Here is a 19,222-nt window from a genome sequence, read left to right on the forward strand (position 1 = left end):
TGGAGGGAGACGGGAGTGCTGCTTAGTTATGGGCAAAGGGGAAGAGGAAAGGTGCACGAAACCGAGCACGCTCACAACCCACAGCTTGTACTAGCCGAGTGCCACACAAAGGGGGGCACGTGAGCAGAGAGGAGGGGTGCCTAAGGGGCTCGAGACGACCCTGAATACCTGGGATGGCAGAAGAAGTCAAAGGATTGACTACCTGGCAGCACTGAGGATCCAGCTGCTGCTGTGAAATGACACTCTCTCTGAAGGAGCACTAGCCCACAGGGTTGTGCACCTTCCTCTTATAAAGAGTGAGCGCCGTGTATCAGCACAGCTGTGCTATCTAAGGTAGCACTTGCCAGCACAGGTACAAAAGTGGTGAGGTCGGGACACAGGACCAATCCAGGACCAGCAGATTGGCAGGTTGATGTGCAAAAAAGGGCAGGGGCCTGAGGGGCTTCATCACTTCTGACACAGCAGCCAAGGGGCAGACCACAGGGTTCAGGTGGGTTTGGGAAAGAACTTAAGCAGGAGGGAGCTGATAAGAACAGCTACATGAAACCTAAGCCGAGTGACAATGGAAAGAACAACAGCAGAGGTGGGAGAGTGTGGTGGGCGGGACGAAAGGCAGCTGGAGTCAGAAAGCGGAGTTTGGGACCATCGCAGTCTGAGCGATGACAGGGCGAGGCCAGGGCAATAGAAACAGGCATGGGGGTGGACTGCAGATGAGATCTGGTACTGGGGAGACCCAAGAACCACAAAACAGTGTCGCTGCATCTGCCACACTATCCACTACCACCTCTGTACATAGAGCGCATCAATAGCCATGTTAATTAATTTTAAGCTGTTTTCCTGAAATTACCTGTAGAAAGTATGATGCTCCACACACACCTTCCATAGCCTTTTTGCTGCACGATGGTTTGGCAGTTTGAATCCAATGGTGCTCTCAAACTGTTCCAGCTGGAATAAATTCATAAAATAAATCAGTATTTTTCCTTAAGAGATGATTAGAAGCCACTGAAAACCATGGATTCAGATATTTCTGTAAGAAGTAATTCTTCTTGAAAAAAGTAAATAATATTAGCATATCTAATTATACAAGACAAATTTTTCATAGACTGCAATACTAGTTACTATGAAAAGTATCAGCTACTGACGTAAACCAACTATCCTTCAATGTCCACTAAATCTCATTTTTCCACTTCCTATTGATCTCTACCACTTAGCTGATTCGATAACGAAAAAAACGAGTCCCCACTATGTGGCAGGCACTCACTACATTTTGGTTTCTGTGAAAGGTGTAGCTTTTGCTTGTTTTTTCGCAACAGGGATAAATATGCAGGTTTAGCATCAAGAACCCTTTCCTCTTTTGACCACGGAAGAATAAAGAACAGTTCATTTTCTTCAAATTCAGTGGAAAAGAATTCACTTCGCTCATGGCCGCAAAGGGAAACACTGACAAAGGCTGAGTGGACAGGCCCAGGGCTACGACACGGCTTACCTCCGCCGGCCTGACTTTGATGTAGAAGTTACTGCGCTTATAGGAAATTTTCAAGATTTTTGGCCAGGCAAAACGATTGATTCTCAGTCTGTCTTTGTAGATGAGGAGCCCGTTAGCACACACACCCAGCTTGATGTCCACGCCTTCTGAGTCCTGCCAAGCATAAGCCATTGACCACGGTTAGAGCTGTGAAAGTTATACAGATCAGGAAGCTAATTATCCCCCTCAAACCATGACCAGGAAAGCCAGTTTAACAGTGTGTATTTAAATTTCAGTGACAGTACACAAGCTAACAGAAACAGTAGGACACATGACACATCTTAAATCTATCCATCTTCAGGGATCAGATTTGAGTTGCCAAGGAGGGATAGGAACAGGACTACAGGACACCATATTCTTCACAAGCCATAATTCATATGTTCTCAAGTTCAGCTGCAAGAGGAAAAAAGGAAACAGAACTCGATTTAGACATCCTGAAGATACGGGTGAGAAATGTGTTTTCCTAGAGGCTATTCCAGCCCTGGGGACAGTCGGTTGGCTTACCCTAAGGGGCAGGCAGCCATCTTACTTCAGGCAAATTCATCTCAGATGGACGGTGCTAGCTAATAACTGTTAAAATTATGCCTATATTCTGCAAAACACCAATCCCTCACAGAAAATTTCTCTTCTAAGCTGACAATGTGGAAATCTTTGAATTCTTTCCAGCAGTGTTTCAATAACTCAGAGTGGGGACATCCAGCTCTCATTACACCACTCCTCTGGCTGGCAGATTCCAAAGGACTGCAGACTATTCTGGAACATACTAACATTGCTTTCTTTCCCCAGTGTTTTAATTTGGAATAGATGACAATCTAGAATAATCACAAGCCTGAACAATGTTTAAAAAACAAATAAATTTATAGACAAAAGTAAAAAACTGCCTCCTCACATTCCAAGTAGTGTTGAAGATCTAATATGCACAATATTCAAAATACACAAACCATTGTTTATCTTTAAGGGAAGAACAGGATATCACTCAAGATATGTAAAACTGAAGAATATTGTTCAGAGATATTCACATTTTCAGAAATCATTAACCACATGGAACAAATTCTCACACAACATGTTGAAACAAACACCACATCTAGTCTAGGTCTCTCAATTCAATAAAAGCATAACATTCCGACTGCCTTATTACTGAGAACAATTTAACACAGTTTATATTAGTGTTTTGAAAACAGAAGTGTAGTACCAGGTAACTGATGCCAATTGTTTTCACTGCTATGATATTTGAATAATTCATACATACAAATAAAATTATATTAGGCCATCTAAGAAGGTTTAAAAATCTAATCTATAGGGTGCTTTATTCACCCATACCCTGGCAGCCACAGTTCTTTCGAGGAACAGAGTGAAAGTGGGGGTGAATCAGGCCCAGGTGCCCAACAACTTGGAACCAGAACAAATGGTGTGTCTGCCAAAAATGTCACCGGCCACGGCCACAGGGAGCAGGCCAGAAGACTACCCAAGACAGCACGTTCCCACCAAGTAAGGAGGTGACCCTCGTTTGAAACACTGAACAAAGCCATCTCTAGTCTGAAGCAATCTTTAGCCAGGACACTGAAGCTATTTTATCGGACTTAAGAATAAACACAATCTGTATCCAAGTAAATCACTTGATTTTCAGTTGTTCCACATATTGTTTTAGAATTATCAGTATTTGTGTAAATAGAAATTACAGATAAAGGGTAAGAAGTAAAAGGGAAAAAAGCATGCCTTAGTCCTCCATATTTGACTTGTGTCATTCAGCAACAAAGTCAGAAAAATAAACTGATAAAAAGGAGCCCCTTCTCAGCCATGCCCACTGCCTCAGGGAGCTGCCCACATGGACGTCAACAGGATCCCATGCCCAGTGGCTACCGGGTGTGTTCAGCCTGTGGAATGTTCTCGCAGGAGATCAGAGAGAGGAAGTGGCCAGGGATCTGTCCCTCTGACAACCGTGGCTCCTCTCAAGACAGACCTCTCCTTCCGCATTCTGGCAACTACTCTTTGCCCTCACCCCTCACACCAAAGGTCAGCAGAGCTGCCGTGACCGGCTCAGAGGAGCCACACTGCTCTGTGGTTTCCCCGTACCTTTCTCAAGAGTCCTTTTATTCAACCCTCTTCAACTTGTCCCTACGTGAGTGTGCCGTTAAGAACTCTTCTAATAATAAAAAATAAATGGAAAAAATTTTTAAATATGATCTCAATACAATGAAAAATGTATAAAGGCACAAAACTTGAAACTACATGAAAAGTTCTTTTAAATTGAGAGAGATTCTTTTCAATGAGCTACAAATATCTTGCTTATCAAATATTACCTATCAGATGATAAACAGAATGAATGTTACTTTACATTTTTTTAAAGTCATCTGCTCCTAACCACACAGCAAGAACTGAAATTATACTTATAAGAGAGCCTACAACTTTTACTTTTCTAAGATACAACTTTAAAAACAAGAATCCCAAAACCTTGCAGTATTGCCATCTAAGAACTAGTTTCTAACTAATGGTCAACAAAGCAGCAGATGCGAGATCTACGTGTGGCAGAATAACAGGGTTCAGAGGAGGAGAGAGCAGCCTATCTCCATCAGAGAGAGACAGGAGCTGAAAAACACGCAAGCATCGGGAAGCCCTGCTGCACCTCCTGGCAGGATTCATCAGGAGACATCAGGCAGATGACTCCGCTCAGCAATGCGTGGCTTTAGGCAAGTCACTGTCTGCACTCTGTTCTATGTCGTTTTTGTAAAATAAAAACTTTCCAATCTTACCTCAGATGGTGTATGTGCAAGTACTTGTAAAAATTAAAGGCATACAGTACGTAGCAGTTAAAAACAATGCTGCCAGAGACTATTTACTAACATGGAAAAGTGTTTATAAGAGCAAGTAAAAAAAACAAAACAAAACCAATAAAAACCTCATGAAATGATACTTACAGTACAATCCCCACCTTTAAAATGCATGAGAGTTCAAATACTCAGATTGTTTTTTAAAAAAGAAAATGTATCAAAATATTAACAGTGCTTATTTCTGCATGAAGAGATTTCAGTGATTTTTATTTCCTTCTGTTTGGCTCTACTTTCTATGATGAATGTGTATTATTTTTGTCATAAGGAAGAATACTTAGAGAATAAAGGAAGTCACTGAGGAAAAAAGAGTGCTTTGAAAATATGAAATACTATTAACACAAAAGCAGGAATTATTAATGTGAAGCCTGGAGAGGGAAGGTATTTTGGGGCAGGGGGCCCTCCTAGAGATTCCGCAAATCCTATAATCCAGGCTTCCTGTGCTACATCTAGGGACTGGCCGGCTGTTTTACGAGCAGGCGACCATAGGTCCTCTCAGCATGCTGAGCTGACTCTGGACATATTTTTCAAAACCAAGTCCATCTTTCACCTCACCTCCCATTCTCTCCCTTGGCTCTCCCCACCACTGACCACCGGAACCAGGATCAGGAAGCAGGTGATGTTAGTTTCTGGCATTCTCCCAATCCAACCCCACCTTCCCCCAGCACCTGTGTTCACAATTCCATTCTTTGCCCACCTCTCAAATTAGACTGAGGTGCTCCACCACCCGGAGCCGGGGCCAGCCCACTTTATCTCACAAGAAGTACAAAACAGACCTCCAGGGGCAAGCCCCACAACCTGGGCTCCTTCACAGCCCGGAAGCTTTCTGGAAAGTGGTCAAATCCTCGTGTGCTTTCGTGGTCGCCGAGATAGCTCTCCTCTCCGGGAACAGAGGCGGGAGAGGAAGCTGGGACAGAGTTGGCAGGTGGCACAGCGAAAGCTGGGACACAACACAAACCAGGATGAGGGGTAGAGGAGGCTGACCTGGGGAGTCTTACAGTAAGTACAGACAAAAGGCTGTTAATTTAAAAGATTGGGAGGAGAAGAAAGAAGTAGGGGAGAATAAATGGTCCCTCCCACAACAGTCACCAAAGAAACATGAGAGAGACCTTTGGCTGAGGGCGAGTAGCCTGTTCCCAAAAGTGAACGAGGCCATTCTGACCCTGGCATCTCTCACATCTTCAGTCAGACAGGAGACGCCACTGCCTCATTTTATTCACAGTACCTTGGCGTGATGGAGGTCCACACCATACATGGAAAGCCTCTTTGCATTTTCTAAGAACTGAGAATCAGCTTGTGCAGGAGATAAGCCCCTAAAAACCAAAAGAAACGATATTATCTTATTGGCAGATGCAAAGCAAAGTGGCCAAAATGGGCAAAGGGGTGTACGAGCTCAGAGAGCTTGGGGTGGAGGGAGTAACGCCACTAATTTGCAAACAAGTAGCCAACAGGTAAGAAGACTCAGCTTTCAGCCTCTAACATTCTCCTCTGAAGACGCTCCACTGTAAACCTGTTCATTACAAGGAGGTGCAGCTCCAACCTTACCCTTTCTATCTTAGAAAGTTGCTTTTGATTTTTTTCCACTGGAGAAAAAAGCCCCAACAATAATGCGTGCAACATAAATTAACCGAGAATAAAAAACTGATTTCATCTTTCTCAAACAAAGTCTTACTCCATAGTTTTACCTCACCAGGGCTGATCATAACACAGATCAGAAGTGTTTGTATTTGACTTGACACCTATTGTAGCTAGTACCTATCACACTCTGTCCATAAGAAAGTTATTTCCATTCCTGTCTGTATCCCCAGCTATATAAATTTTAAGCTCCTCGAGGGCGGCACCACGTCCCATTAATCTTCATATTCCCCACGGCACTGCAGCACCTGAGATTTCAAATTCCAGTTACACAATAAACGTCCATTGAGTAGAACTGGGACCAAGTTAATTTAGAGTCAAATACTTCATTCATTATTTTTTTAAAGAAAAGTCAATGAATGTGGTCTGTTAAAAAATTTCTAATCTCTGAAAGTTCCTTCCAAATCATTTTAGTCAAAATTTTCTAAAACTTCAATTGTGCAATATGGGAAAAATTATAATTTGTAGCTGGAGTTTTTAAAACTTGTGCTTATTAATAAAACCCATTTTATTTTCACACAGATATACAAGTTCTCAAAGTGTTAATAGGGTATTTAAGTAATTAAGTAATTCTTAGCTAAATCAAAAGGCCATCTTCTGTGGGCAGAGGAACCACCTGTGTATCTCAGTTACTCCCATATCCACCACCACTCACATGTCTGATTCAAATCCTGATGCCGCACTATCTCCCTGGCTTTCTTGACAAATATGGTAATAAAAACAATTAAAAGGCAGAAATATATAGTGAATGCCAAACAAGTATGTGGGAATGTTTGTTTCAAGTGTATGTGTGTTAAGGGATAGGACTGGGAGTAGGAAAAAAGAGATGTCAGAGGGAAAAGTAAATTTTTCCAATAAATGAACACATTTAGCATCATGAGCATAGCTCCTCGTAGTCATAAAGACAATGAAAGAACATCTCAAGGGCTGCAAGTTGTCTTGATTAGTACGAGGTGAAGTTCCAAAAAGAAAGTCTGGATAATCCCATCAACTATGTTCAAATGTATAGCAAGCTTTGTAAGAGAAGCTACTTAAATGTACCCCGGCCACCTTCTCTCCAGTAAGCAAGTCCACAGACCTGTGGGTTTTATGCAGCTCTGCCACCTTCTCCTCCAGCTCCTTGGTCTGGGTGGGGGCAAACTGGAAGTCGCTGAGGTCATTACTGCCGTGCTCTTTTGGGTCGTAGTCCCCAAGTTCAGCCTGCAGTGTGTAAGATCCCAGGAGCGCATGAGTGACAAAAGAGCAGGGCAGGCGGCCAGAGGCAATGTCCTGCCGGAGCTGAAGGCACAAGAAGTATCTGCAGGAGCAGGGGGAGAAAAGAGTCGGGGAGACCAATTAGTTAAGACTGTAGCGCTCATAACCTTGAGCTCTAAGACTCCTTTGAAAACAAATCTACAACACAGGCCCTCTTCAAATCCACAGCAAAAGAAGTCTTCTCTAACAAGAAGCCTACCTTGCTCCTTGACTCCTAACCTTGCGGCTTATTTACAGAAACTGAGTCCAGAGGCCTAAGTTAATAGAATGGAAATTCTGAACTGTGTTCTGGTAATAATGAATCATCACTGTTAAAATAAAGGTAAAAATTCCAGTCACTTAGACTGTCTCTGGATTTAAAACTGTATGCAAAGGGGCCCGCCCGGTGGCGCAAGCGGTTAACTGCCCACGCTCCGCTGCAGCGGCCCAGGGTTGGGATCCTGGGTGCGCACCGACACACTGCTTGTCGAGCCATGCTGTGGCAGCGTCCCATATAAAGTGGAAGAAGATGGGCACAGATGTTGGCTCAGGGCCTATCTTCCTCAGAAAAAAGAGGAGGATTGGCATTGGATGTTAGCTCAGGGCTGATCTTCCTCAAAAAAAAAAAAAAATTAAAACTGTACTCAAAATTAGCATGCCCCTCAGAAGTTGTAAAGATTAATGAAATAAAAATAGCTGCAGTCTTAAGCATTTGCAAAAATAGCTAAGGTCACCTACCCTCTATCCTCTCCACCTTTTCATACTCATTTCTTCTTTTCCTGAGATGCCTGTTACAACTATTACTAAATCTCTACTTTGAAGCCCTTACCTGCCCATTTCCTCATCTAATGAGGCAGCTGGCTCAGTTTACAGTAGAAAAGCATGGGCTTCAGAGCCAGGCAGAGCTGGCTCTACGTGACCTTGAGCAAGTTCACTTACTTGCCTGAGGCCAATTCTCCACCTGTAAAGCGGGAAGAACTCCACCTCCCTCTGCAGGTGAGGGTACAACTAGCTAATATAAATAAAATACCTGGCATGGTACCTGAGAATCGAAAACTGGTAGCCATAATCATGGTATTGTTAGTAGTTATGATAATAACAGTGATCATTCAATGTTCCAAATGGCTTACTACACAGTTATAAAAGATTATGTTTTTTACTAAATAACATGCAGAAACATTATTTATATTCTACAAGGATTGTTTTTTTTTGACCCCACTATCAACTCCTTCCAGTGACATTTTAAAACCTATTTCTACTCTCAAATTTAACACTTGCTAAAGGGCAGTGCTCTCATTCTTGAAGATCTTTTAGAGAATGCCACTCCTGCTGGCAGCTGCCACCTTCTTCCTGTGGACACTTCTGCCCAGCATGGGCTTCAGGGCCCACCCTCCTCCTGCCCTGCACCCCACAAGTTCACACGGGCGGGCTACCTCTGGTCCAGCACGTGGGATCAGCCATCACCGGTTCAGTTATCCCTGGATTACGGCACAAATCTCTCGGGCAGGGTGAGGACTCTGCCTATCGTCACCACAGTCTCACAGTTAGCAAAGGACCTGCCACCTCGCAAGTGCTCAATCATTTTCTGAGAAGGCAAGTCGTCCCGCTATCACTGGTCTGGGTATTTTTACGCATTGCAGGAGCTCTCTTTCTAAGGAGGATTATATGTTTCCTTGACCCCTAGAACAACACGAGTATGATTACATTTATTTTAGAACACTAAATTTTAAACTATGATCCCAGGTTACCCTCAAATCCTCTAAGTCTAATCAAGAACAGTGCTAGTTCTCCACATTCTATGGCACTTTAAAGACCTCAACACAAAGATTTCACTTATTATTAAAATCTTGTTGCTCCTTTTTATATTATTGTCTCTACTTTTCACATAGGTCCTTTCCTCTGTTTTCAAAGCTTAAGTCTATGATTCAAAAAACTTCAAACGGAAACTCCAACAGCTTCCTGAATCTCCCAGCTCCATCTCCTCACTGCAGGACAGAGCTTTCTCCAAACATTATTCTGACCAGTGTTCTTACCCTCCTCAAAAGCCTGCCCCACCTTCAATGTCCACTCATGCTGTGGTGGAGATTTCACTGGTGACATTCAGTCCACCTGGCTCCATGTGCGGGCTGCTGGCTGGTCTCGGGCTCTTCATCAGCTCACTAGACTATACTATCCCTCTCCCCACACACAGGGAGACTGCTCAAGCCCATTTAAAAGGAAAACTAGAGCACTTTCCGACACTATAGGTTGTGATCACCATGATTATCATCCTCCAAACTGCTGCAAGGAGAGTGGACGTGCAGAGAGGGCGCTGCGTCACAGAGCCCCGACGCCTGCACTGCTCCCAGGCACCCCTGCAGGGGCTCTGCGTCCCACACATGCTGACCTGTCAAGTTTCATGCTCCAAGCAGCTCACTGCAGTTACAGAAGCTACTATTTACTATTTATTAGCTGAAGCTAATTCAATCACAACTTGATTAGCATCAGTACATCCCTCTTCAGCAACAAGGAGTAAAGGAAAAAAAGGCCTGTCATGTATCCAACATTGGACAGAAATCTCCATCCTTCCTCTTTCACAGGGATGTTATGCACTCTAAGCACCGATGCAACTTGATGTGTGACAAGACTGGCCTAGCAGAAAGCAGCAAGGCATAGGAACCACAGGAGTCAAGACAGCGTCTTTCAATAAGACCCTCTAGCTTTCTAAACGTATATATACAGAACAGTTTTCCTTGGCCATGTAATAAATAACCTTCTAAAAATCTACACATATCAACCTACAGACCTACTCTTACAAAGCTGAGAAGTCCTATCACTGGGACCCCACTTAATAGCACTAAAAATATCAAGACACCGTGGATACAGAACATTCCTTGGTTACCATTCAAATACTCAGTCACTCTCAGAATCACTAAATGCTCTCTTGCTCCTAAACTGAATCTTTTATTTGCAATTTAAGCATACGTTCATATAGCCCCAATAATCTCAGAGGAGATGGAAATGAAAAGTTATTGGCTCTTATATAAGAAAGCCTATCTTATTAGGTTTTTTCCCCTTTGCAGGAGAGGGCAGCAACAAAAATTTTATTGTTCAATTGACTTTTAAAAAGCATTTCAGGGGCCGGCCTGGTGGCGTAGTGGTTAAGTTCAAGCGCTCTGCTTCGGCGCCCTGGGGTTCCCAGGTTTGGATCCCAGGCGTGGACCTACACACCGCTCATCAAGCTATGCTGTGGCAGGTGTCCCACATATAAAGTAGAGGAAGATGGGCACAGATGTAGGCTCAGGGTCAATCTTCCTCAGCAAAAAAAACAGGATTGGCAACAGATGTTAGCTCACGCCTAATCTTCCTCACCAAAAAAAAAATAATAATAATGATAATAATAATTTCATTTTTCTACCCTTATATCCCCTTTGTAATATGAGACCCATGTGTGCCTGGGTTATATAATAAAAACCATCTTAGCATTAAAATCTGAAATTTTAAATATCAATGATTTTTGAAAGTACTAGGGAACAAAGTTGCCAGCAATATTTTTTTAAATATTCCATTACTCAAATATAAATGGAGAAATCAAAGAACGGTGAAGAAAATTTTTGAAACGGGCAACACTTCAAACTAGTTTGGAGTACCCACTTCCAAGGAAACTTCTAAAACTCAACTTAAGAAAAAATATTTTGGTTTCAATCCTGAAATTACTGCCACTCTCCCAGGGCACAGAAATTAAATGAGAGCTGTAAGTAAAGGTTCATTTTTAATGTAAATATAAAGTACCTGGTGATATCTTCAGTCAACTGAGAAGGATCAGGAGGATAAAACTTCACATTAAAGGTGAACAGCCAAGGAAGACCTGTAATTATTATATATCGTGGTTATTCATCCAACCAACAGAATGACCATTTATTTTGATAAAACTTAAAGGTCAATGTTCAAATGGTAGAGACTAGTCCCACTATAAATCACTTTAGAGAATTTCATTTTTTAATTTAAAAGAAAATATGATTTACAAAACAAAAATGAAATGAAAAATAAAATAAAAATCAATTACACACATAACCCACCATTAAAGAATAATAGGTTCACTTTTTTATAAACATTCGCTGCTATTTCAAATGTTTTGTATGGTGATCTATTAAGCAAAAATTTTAATATAACCTCCACGTAATAGTTCTGAGATAAGGTTTGTTTTAACCACAGAATCTCTAGATGCCAAATATTCTCCACCCTTTAAAAAAAAAAAAAAGCATTTAAGGATTTCTACATTGTTGGGGAAGGGGGGGTAATGATCAAGTGATTCTATAGCCATCCAGGAAATGATTAATGGGCTATTTGAAGGAAGTGTTAAGAGCAACTCCAAAGAAGGGAGAGACTGGTAAAAAGTCACAACACTTTAAGACAATAAAATTATTTCCTAGGTTTTATTAAGGGGGTATAAGTATAACATATACTTCACTGCACTGTGCCACGAACAATGACTATATCAAACAACCATGTCATAAACGCCTTATTAAAAGTTGAAACATTGCTATTTCTACATTAACTTTTAACTCATGTTTGATACATCATGCTTTGGATGACGTTAAAAACAAACAAAGAAAAACACGCACAGCTCTGGTGAGAGGGCAGGTATTATTTTCCTGAAGGGACCAAGTAATTCCACTGGCCTGAATTTACGGCTGTGCTCAAAGTTCACAGTATGTCTAAATATACACAAAAAAGTGTCTGTGTGTTATTTCATTCTATACATATTGGAATGCCTCACGAATGCTCTAATTTACAGACTTGAAGAAAATTGTACTGAAGCCTATTCTCCTCTTTAACGTGTCATTTTGTCCTTTCCCCACCATCAGCAGATTAACTTTTCTCTCACTCAAGAGTCAGCAAATCCTTATTGAGTGGCTACTGTGAACACAGGCACTTTTGCTAGATTTTGGCTCAGTACGTCATTATTCTAATACAGTCAATCCTGCTGGATTTAAGACACAGATTTCAGCTCTGCGTCACACGTTTAGAACCTCATAATGGGATACAGGACTCTCCTGAACACGGAGAGACGGCACACTTCCTGGCCAGCAGCGCCTCCCTGGGTGTGAAGATGCACTTCTTCGAGGTGCCTGCTAACCCAGAATTAAGCCAAGTCATCACAGGATTACTGTTCCTTAGTGGATCCTTATTTTTGGTTTTTTAGGTATTAACATGAACACATGCTTGCCTGGGTTTGACTACAGGCATAAGTTTCTAATAGGATACGTACTTGAGCAGCAATAACACTGAACTTTGAATTATATATCATCATAATTTTTACCTACCTATGTATAAATAGTTCATCTAGCTACAGATTGTTTATATATTAATCACACGCAAGGTTTATATCTAAAGTCTTATTTGTGGACATTTGAGAAAAAGATTTTAAGGTAAATTTTAAATAGGAGCAAATAGGTTGTCGGTTTTCAAAAGCAACTGAAAAAAGATTAATATTTACCTTTGCTAATTGCCTATTAACTAAAAAGAAACAATAAAGTCATAAGCGAGGCTGGGCTAAGATGGAACAAGCAGTTCTTCTGCCCATCTCAACGCAAGCAGGAGGAAAGAGGTAAAGACAACAACCGAAGCTCCATTTCCTCACCCGGCTCTCACGAGGGGCAGCACAGGATGCCACCTAGAGAGCCAGCTCCAGCAGTGTTGAAAAGCTCAAAGCCTATTTGTTACTCTTATTCCTCTTGCCAAACCACAAGGGCAGAAGTCCTGAAATAACTCGAAAAACTTCACGAATAATCAAAGCATAAGACTGTGATTCATAATCAGCAAAACTCTTGCCTTCCAGAAATGAGGAAATCTCCCCAGCTCCAACATGAGCGGCACACAGAACTAATCAAACAAAAGCCAAAACAAAACCACAGGAAACAACTCAACGGAACATCAATCAAGTTTCAGGGGTTATCCTGTTCTCTCTCTGGTTTGGGTCACTTGGCAGGTTTGGTTTCAGAGAAAGTGAAAGAACCACGCATCCGTACCTTTTTGAATGCATGCACTTTGCAGAGCATGAAACGACTTTGGAAGGGACAAAGGAAAAGTTCCAAAGCTCTCGGGTACAGTTTCTTCCATAATCTAAGCATCATGTACCTGCATCTAATTACTCCTTTTCTTTTCTCCCCTTTCCATCATGATGCAAACACAGACAGATGAAACAACAAGACAATAAATGCAGGAGGGAAGGGCAGGGAATGCTGGAAAGCCAGGGATCACAGTCAAAAGACAGGGTGACCAACCATCCCAGTTTGCCCGGGAAGTTCCAGTTTGGGCACTCACAGACCCACATCCTGAGAAACTCCTCAGTCCCTCAGGCCCGGGCAAATCAGGACGATCACTCTAATCAAAGATAGAACAAAAGGTCAAGAAAGATGAGTCTACGAGGAGAGGAAATGGGAAAGATAAGGCATATGCTCAGACTAAAAAAGGAGAGTAGAGAGGAAAGAAACGACAGGAAGACTACCAACAAGACTAATTCAAGAGAGGAAAAGAAATGAAGAAAACCACTGGCGGAAAGCTACACTGAGAGACAGAAGGTAGATGGAAAGGAACAGAGGGAGAGTACAGATCTGTCCCAGTGTCCTGATGTTAGGAGTAACAAGTAAGCAGGGAAATGAAGCCAACAGAGCCGTAGGTGTCCTGCAGGCTGGCACTCAGGGGATGCTCGCTCCCGGGACAGTCCTGGGGCCCACAGTCCAGAAGGGCTGGTGAGAATTCTGTTCTCCTGTCTACAAATTCCCGCAGTTTGTGGTTCCCACTTTTTCTGCTTCAGTCATTCACAGACCCTGAAGGAAATTAAGTGTCCAGATTCCCTATCAGAGATTTTTCTGGGGTGATACTGTTTTGGGCACAGATATCACAAAGCCAGCCACAGACAAGACAGCCTGTAGAGACAGAACCTACGGAGGGACTGAAGCAGGTCCGAGCGGGACACGACGTCCCTTCGGAAGTCCACAGTGAGAACAAGTGGGGAATGGAAGACGGGGCCAAGCGGGACTGACTACAACCCAGACCCAGCGAGCGCATCAAGTGGGTGTGGGCTGTAGAACAAACGAGGGGGGGTATTTAAACCACAGAGGACTGGAAGAAGTGCTCTGCAGACTTCTCTCCCCTCGAGTCCTCACTCCAGCCCATCGATGAACACTGCATCCCCGTGCCTCTGGCACCAGAGATACGCTTAGAAATTAAACCAAGTACACACTTCCAAAGTGAAGCAGACAAAGCAACAGTGAGAGGTTTACCTAGAGTAAAATTTACATAAAAAGTGCAAGTTACAGAAAAGCAGCTTCTCATTCTTTTCCCCAGAAAAAAAGATCAGAGATTCCTTCACAGTGGCAGACACTGTGAGGGAATATTTAGGACTATGACTCTAGAACCTCTTGACCAGTAGAGGAGTCCCTAAGCCATGTGCAAAATAAAGTCATGATTCTTCGAAAATATTGTGAGTATCCTTAACTTCCTATACAATAGAAATGCAGAACAGAGCTGATCATTCTATCACTATCTTATTATTCTAGTCTATAGCCTATGAATTTTATCAAAGATAGAAATAGACAAAGATTAACTTAATAACTTCAAAATATGATTATTTAAATACTCACTTCGCAGTTGTCTCTTTATTTCTTTTGCAGGATCTAGCCAGTTCTGCAAGGAGAAAAAGAGGTTAATTAACCCATAAGAAATATTCCAGAGTCCAAAAATGGAACAATTTACAGTTCACATACTTATTTAAGTGTAAATATACTTTAATAAAGTCCTATTCGAAGTAGCTTTCACTGGTTTAGCATTCCACTGGGCTAAGTATTGATTTGTTTCTGAATGTGTGTGTGTTATAAATAAAATATTAAAACACTTTGCAGGTGGGTCTCTTGGCCTCTTTTCTTGGATCTGAAATCAAACACCTATCCAAACGAGACATAATCTATCTACAGAGTCTTTATCCCACAGAACTGCCAGCAAACAGCCCCCGTGGACGCTGAAACGAAAGCTCAGTCAGGGACAACCACTGGCTCTTCCCATGAAGGATAAAATGCGAATTGGAAACTACTGGTTAAAAGTACGTATACCCCAGTCAAACACGATTATCTCCACTCCTGATGCCAACTCCTCCCCCCCTTAACCTTCTCTTCCCTGCAACTGTACAAGGCTGTTGAGAAGCACCGCCAGCCTGGAGCTGGTATCCTCCTTCTGGGTCTTCACGGAACATCCTTTTTAAACGTCATTCCAAGCTGGAAGGCCCAATCATCAGGAGCTCCTTTTCACTTTCCCTTTACCCTTGGAGAGAGTTAACATAAAAAGAGTCTAGGGAACCACTGTAATATCTTAAAGAAAAACAGACCAGATTTGAACTACTAGGTTCAAACCACCTAAGGACATTAAATATTTGTCTTTCAAAGCTATAGGCAAAAGAACCATCCCAAAATAATTTATATATATATATTTGTTTATCTATTTGTATACTTCTCCTACCTTATCCTCAAGTCCTGATTATTATTATTATTTTTGCTGAGGAAGATTCACCCTGAGATAACATCCGTTGCCAATCTTCCTCTTTTTGTTTGAGGAAGATTCGCCCTGAGCTAACACCCATGCGAATCCTCCTCTATTTTGTATGAGGGTAACTACCAAAGCATGGCCACTGGCGAGTGGTATAGGTCCATGCCTGGGAACCGAACCTGGACCACCAAAGCAGAGCACACCTAACTTAACCACTAGGCCGGCCCCTCAAGTCACCATTAAAGTTCACCTTACTTCATCTCCACTAACAGGAGAACAAGTATATTTTTTGAGATACAATAAACTGATTCAGATAATTGACTTTAGAATAAATAAGTTTCATTTATTCTAAAAGTATCCCAAATAATGTATTACAACATCTGTGCTTAAATAGAATTTTATTCAGATATATAGAGCTAATAATTAAAATGTTCATTGCTATGTAGAAAATAACCTACCATCTTAATGAGATATTGAATAGGTAGAACAGAACATTAACTGACACTATTAAAAAGTAATAACAATGGGATGCTTTGAAAGCAAAGCTGCACGACCCCTGAGGGTTTTACTATACAGTCCACAGCTTGCACTGAGGGCGGCAAGGATCCGAAGTGTGCCTGGCTCTCTTCTAACACCGGTTAAACTCCAACCTCTGAATAGAAAGCCAGCAGAGCTTGGTCTCGTTTCCTATTACTGGTGTCCCAGCTGCACAGCCCATTGATGTGAGGGGCAGTGGACCTTCTAACGGTACCTCCAGTGCTATGTCTAATTCTCCCCTTGGAAAGGGCCTGGCATTCAGCTCCCATGCCCAGCAGCTGCTGGCCCACACAACAGCTGACCCACACATGGCCAGCTATGACGAGTGCACAAGAATGAGAAAACACATCATTCAGTCTCCAGCCCAGACAGGGGAGCGGCTGGGGGAGAGGCAAAGGAGGGTCAAATGTGTTGTGGCACTTCATCTGCAGCAAGAAAAACTGAATCAGAGACAACTGGTGCCAAACTGAAAAGGAAAAGAAAAAATCCTCAGAACATTAACACAGAGAAAGAGGAGAGTGGAGGCGAAACTACTGGTGTTAAAGGCTGAGACAGACCCTTCCAAATCTCCAGTTTATTCCATGACCATTGGTATAGATGCCTGCTCCAGAAGAGCAAAAGACCTCTCTGTTCCAGGAGGAAGATGACGGAAGCAACACCATCTTCTGTGACCCCAAGGAATAACCCTGTGTCCCAGCCTTTCAGCATCTTCATTCTCATGTGAAGCACCAACCCCTTGTACAAATTATCCAACAGCTTCTGCACAGCATCGAGAGAGTCAATAGAGCTCCCCAGGCCCAGGGGTATGAAGGACAAGTTTCCGTGCACCAGCCAGCCAAATTCAGACTTGGTGTCATTCTTGGGCCACTTTTCACAACATTCCCAGACAGAATATGAAAAGACTGAAGTGGCTTCATTATTTCAGATCCCCATCCAAAGACTATGAGGGCAGATGTGATCCAACAGCAGCAGGGACTCCTTCCATTCGCCTGGTTTCCTCCTTGCTAACTACACTCATGTCCACACTGTGAGCTCCACGGCCACCAAGGAGTAAAGAGGTCTGCCCGCTTCCAGCACAACTTTGCAAGGGCCAGGATAGACCACATGACTCCATAGGACTTGGCAGTTTTAGGCAACCAGTAAGTTCTAAACCAATACCTGTTGACTGATATCTGCCCATTGCTTGCCTCCTGCCTCCCCATGCTGTGCTTATCTTAAAAGACCACAGGTTATATTATTTCTATAATAACAGTAACATTTATAAAAACATTTATTTTTATTTGAATAATTAGCTCCAATGAGTACTGAGACTGTGAGATATAATTTTACTGCCTAGGGTCATAATTCATAAGTAAAAAAAAATGATTTAATATGACTTTTAAAAGAAAAGCAAGTCTATTATCTGCATTACCAACTACAAATAAATAGTAGACATAAAACTCTCTTCATCAAATAAATAACAAAAATAAACTTCTTGGTTTTGACACCTAAGGGGGAGTGCTGGGTGGATCAGGAAGCAGACACAAAAAGATGGAAAAAGATATCAGAGAATGACATAAAAATGCAGTGGGTATGTGCATGTTGCACACACCATGAGAGATGATGGTGCATCACTCCCATTGTTTTTTTATGTGAGGAAGATCAGCCCTGAGCTAACATCCGTTGCCAATCCTCCTCTTTTTGCTGAGGAAGATTGGCCCCGGGCTAACATCCGCTGCCCACTTCCTCTACTTTATATGGGATGCCGCCACAGCATGGCTTGATGAGCAGTGCGTCAGTCCATGCCCAGTTTCCGAAGCTGTGAACCCTGGGCCTCTGAAGTGGAGCGCTCGAACTTAACTGTTATGCCACCAGGCTGGCCCCAATCACTCGCATTTTTTAAAGATTTGGCTGCTGCATATGTCGACTTTGGAATCAGCAATACATGGAGTCAAATTCTGGCTTTCCACCAACTTCTGTGACCTTGGGCTCATCCCCTAGCTTCAAGCCTCAATTTCCTCACCTGTAAAATAAGGATCACAACATCTACCTCCTCCAGTAGTTCTTTTCAACCACTCATTCATTCAAAAGCTTCCTGAAGAGTACGTTCATATGCAAAGCACTTTACCCAGTGCCTTTAATAGATGGATGTTTTGCAATGATACAACTAAATTGGCAGATCACCTTTTGGTATATATCCCTCTTCACATAATTTTCTATTTTCAAAGGTGGACTGTCAACAGCAACCCACATACTTGTCCTGAGTTAGTCTGCGTCTCTGGGGCCCCAGTGCTACCCCAGTCACTCTTAGCAGAGGATTTTACCCTCTATTTTCCCAGAGATTTTAGACTGCAATTTGCTTAACTCAGATTTATTTACAAGTGCATCACTCCTCACCTTACTTCTTGCAGACTCAGGATGATGTCCCCCTCTTAATTCAAGGCTTATCCTCTTCTTGACTATGGAACCTCCCATCATGATCACCTCTCTTTCTCTTCAACCTCACCCTTTTCTTGGGCTTTCCCGTAGCCAAGTGGAAGTTCTTTCCATCCAAGCAAATCTGTCAACCCCAAAACCCTCAATAAACTCTGCACTGTCACATATAATAGCCACCAGTCACAAGAGGGTATTTAAATTTAAATTTGTACAATTAAATAAAATTTAACTTCACTTCCTCAGTCACACCAGCCATATTTCAAGCGATCAATAGCCATATGTGACTAGTGGCTGCCATACTAGACAGAACAGGTCTAGAACATCTCATCACCATGAAAAGTTCTATTGGACAGTGCCAGTCTATATCCTCTAGTATCACTCTCCCATCTGTCCTCTTCATAGTCAGGCTTCTTTAAATAATAGTTTATATCCACTCTCAAATTCTTTACTGTTAACTTTCCTCAACCCTCACCTACACCCTGGATCCCCAAACACCATGTAGCCAACAGCCTACAAGCGTTTCCAACTT

At 42.3% G+C, this 19,222-nt stretch overlaps 1 protein-coding gene across 21 annotated transcripts in view; it reads right to left on the reverse strand.

Annotated features, from left to right (window-relative positions):
• The window catches only part of EPB41L2 (erythrocyte membrane protein band 4.1 like 2), a 213,617-nt gene that overhangs the window by 59,679 nt on the left and 134,716 nt on the right, over positions 1-19,222 (reverse strand). For all 21 annotated transcript variants that reach the window (XM_087444098.1, XM_087444106.1, XM_087444101.1 and 18 more), the window contains exons 5-10: positions 14,847-14,889; positions 10,990-11,065; positions 7,064-7,282; positions 5,576-5,663; positions 1,487-1,639; positions 848-945 (exon numbers count right to left, since the gene is read on the reverse strand). In XM_087444098.1, coding sequence (XP_087300224.1) covers positions 848-945; positions 1,487-1,639; positions 5,576-5,663; positions 7,064-7,282; positions 10,990-11,065; positions 14,847-14,889 — 677 coding nt within the window. The remainder of the gene's footprint in view (positions 1-847; positions 946-1,486; positions 1,640-5,575; positions 5,664-7,063; positions 7,283-10,989; positions 11,066-14,846; positions 14,890-19,222) is intronic.

This window comes from Ceratotherium simum, chromosome 19 (assembly GCF_057802395.1).
Source record: "Ceratotherium simum simum isolate JZ-2026a chromosome 19, ASM5780239v1, whole genome shotgun sequence".
In the NCBI taxonomy this organism is placed as follows: Eukaryota; Metazoa; Chordata; class Mammalia; order Perissodactyla; family Rhinocerotidae; genus Ceratotherium; species Ceratotherium simum.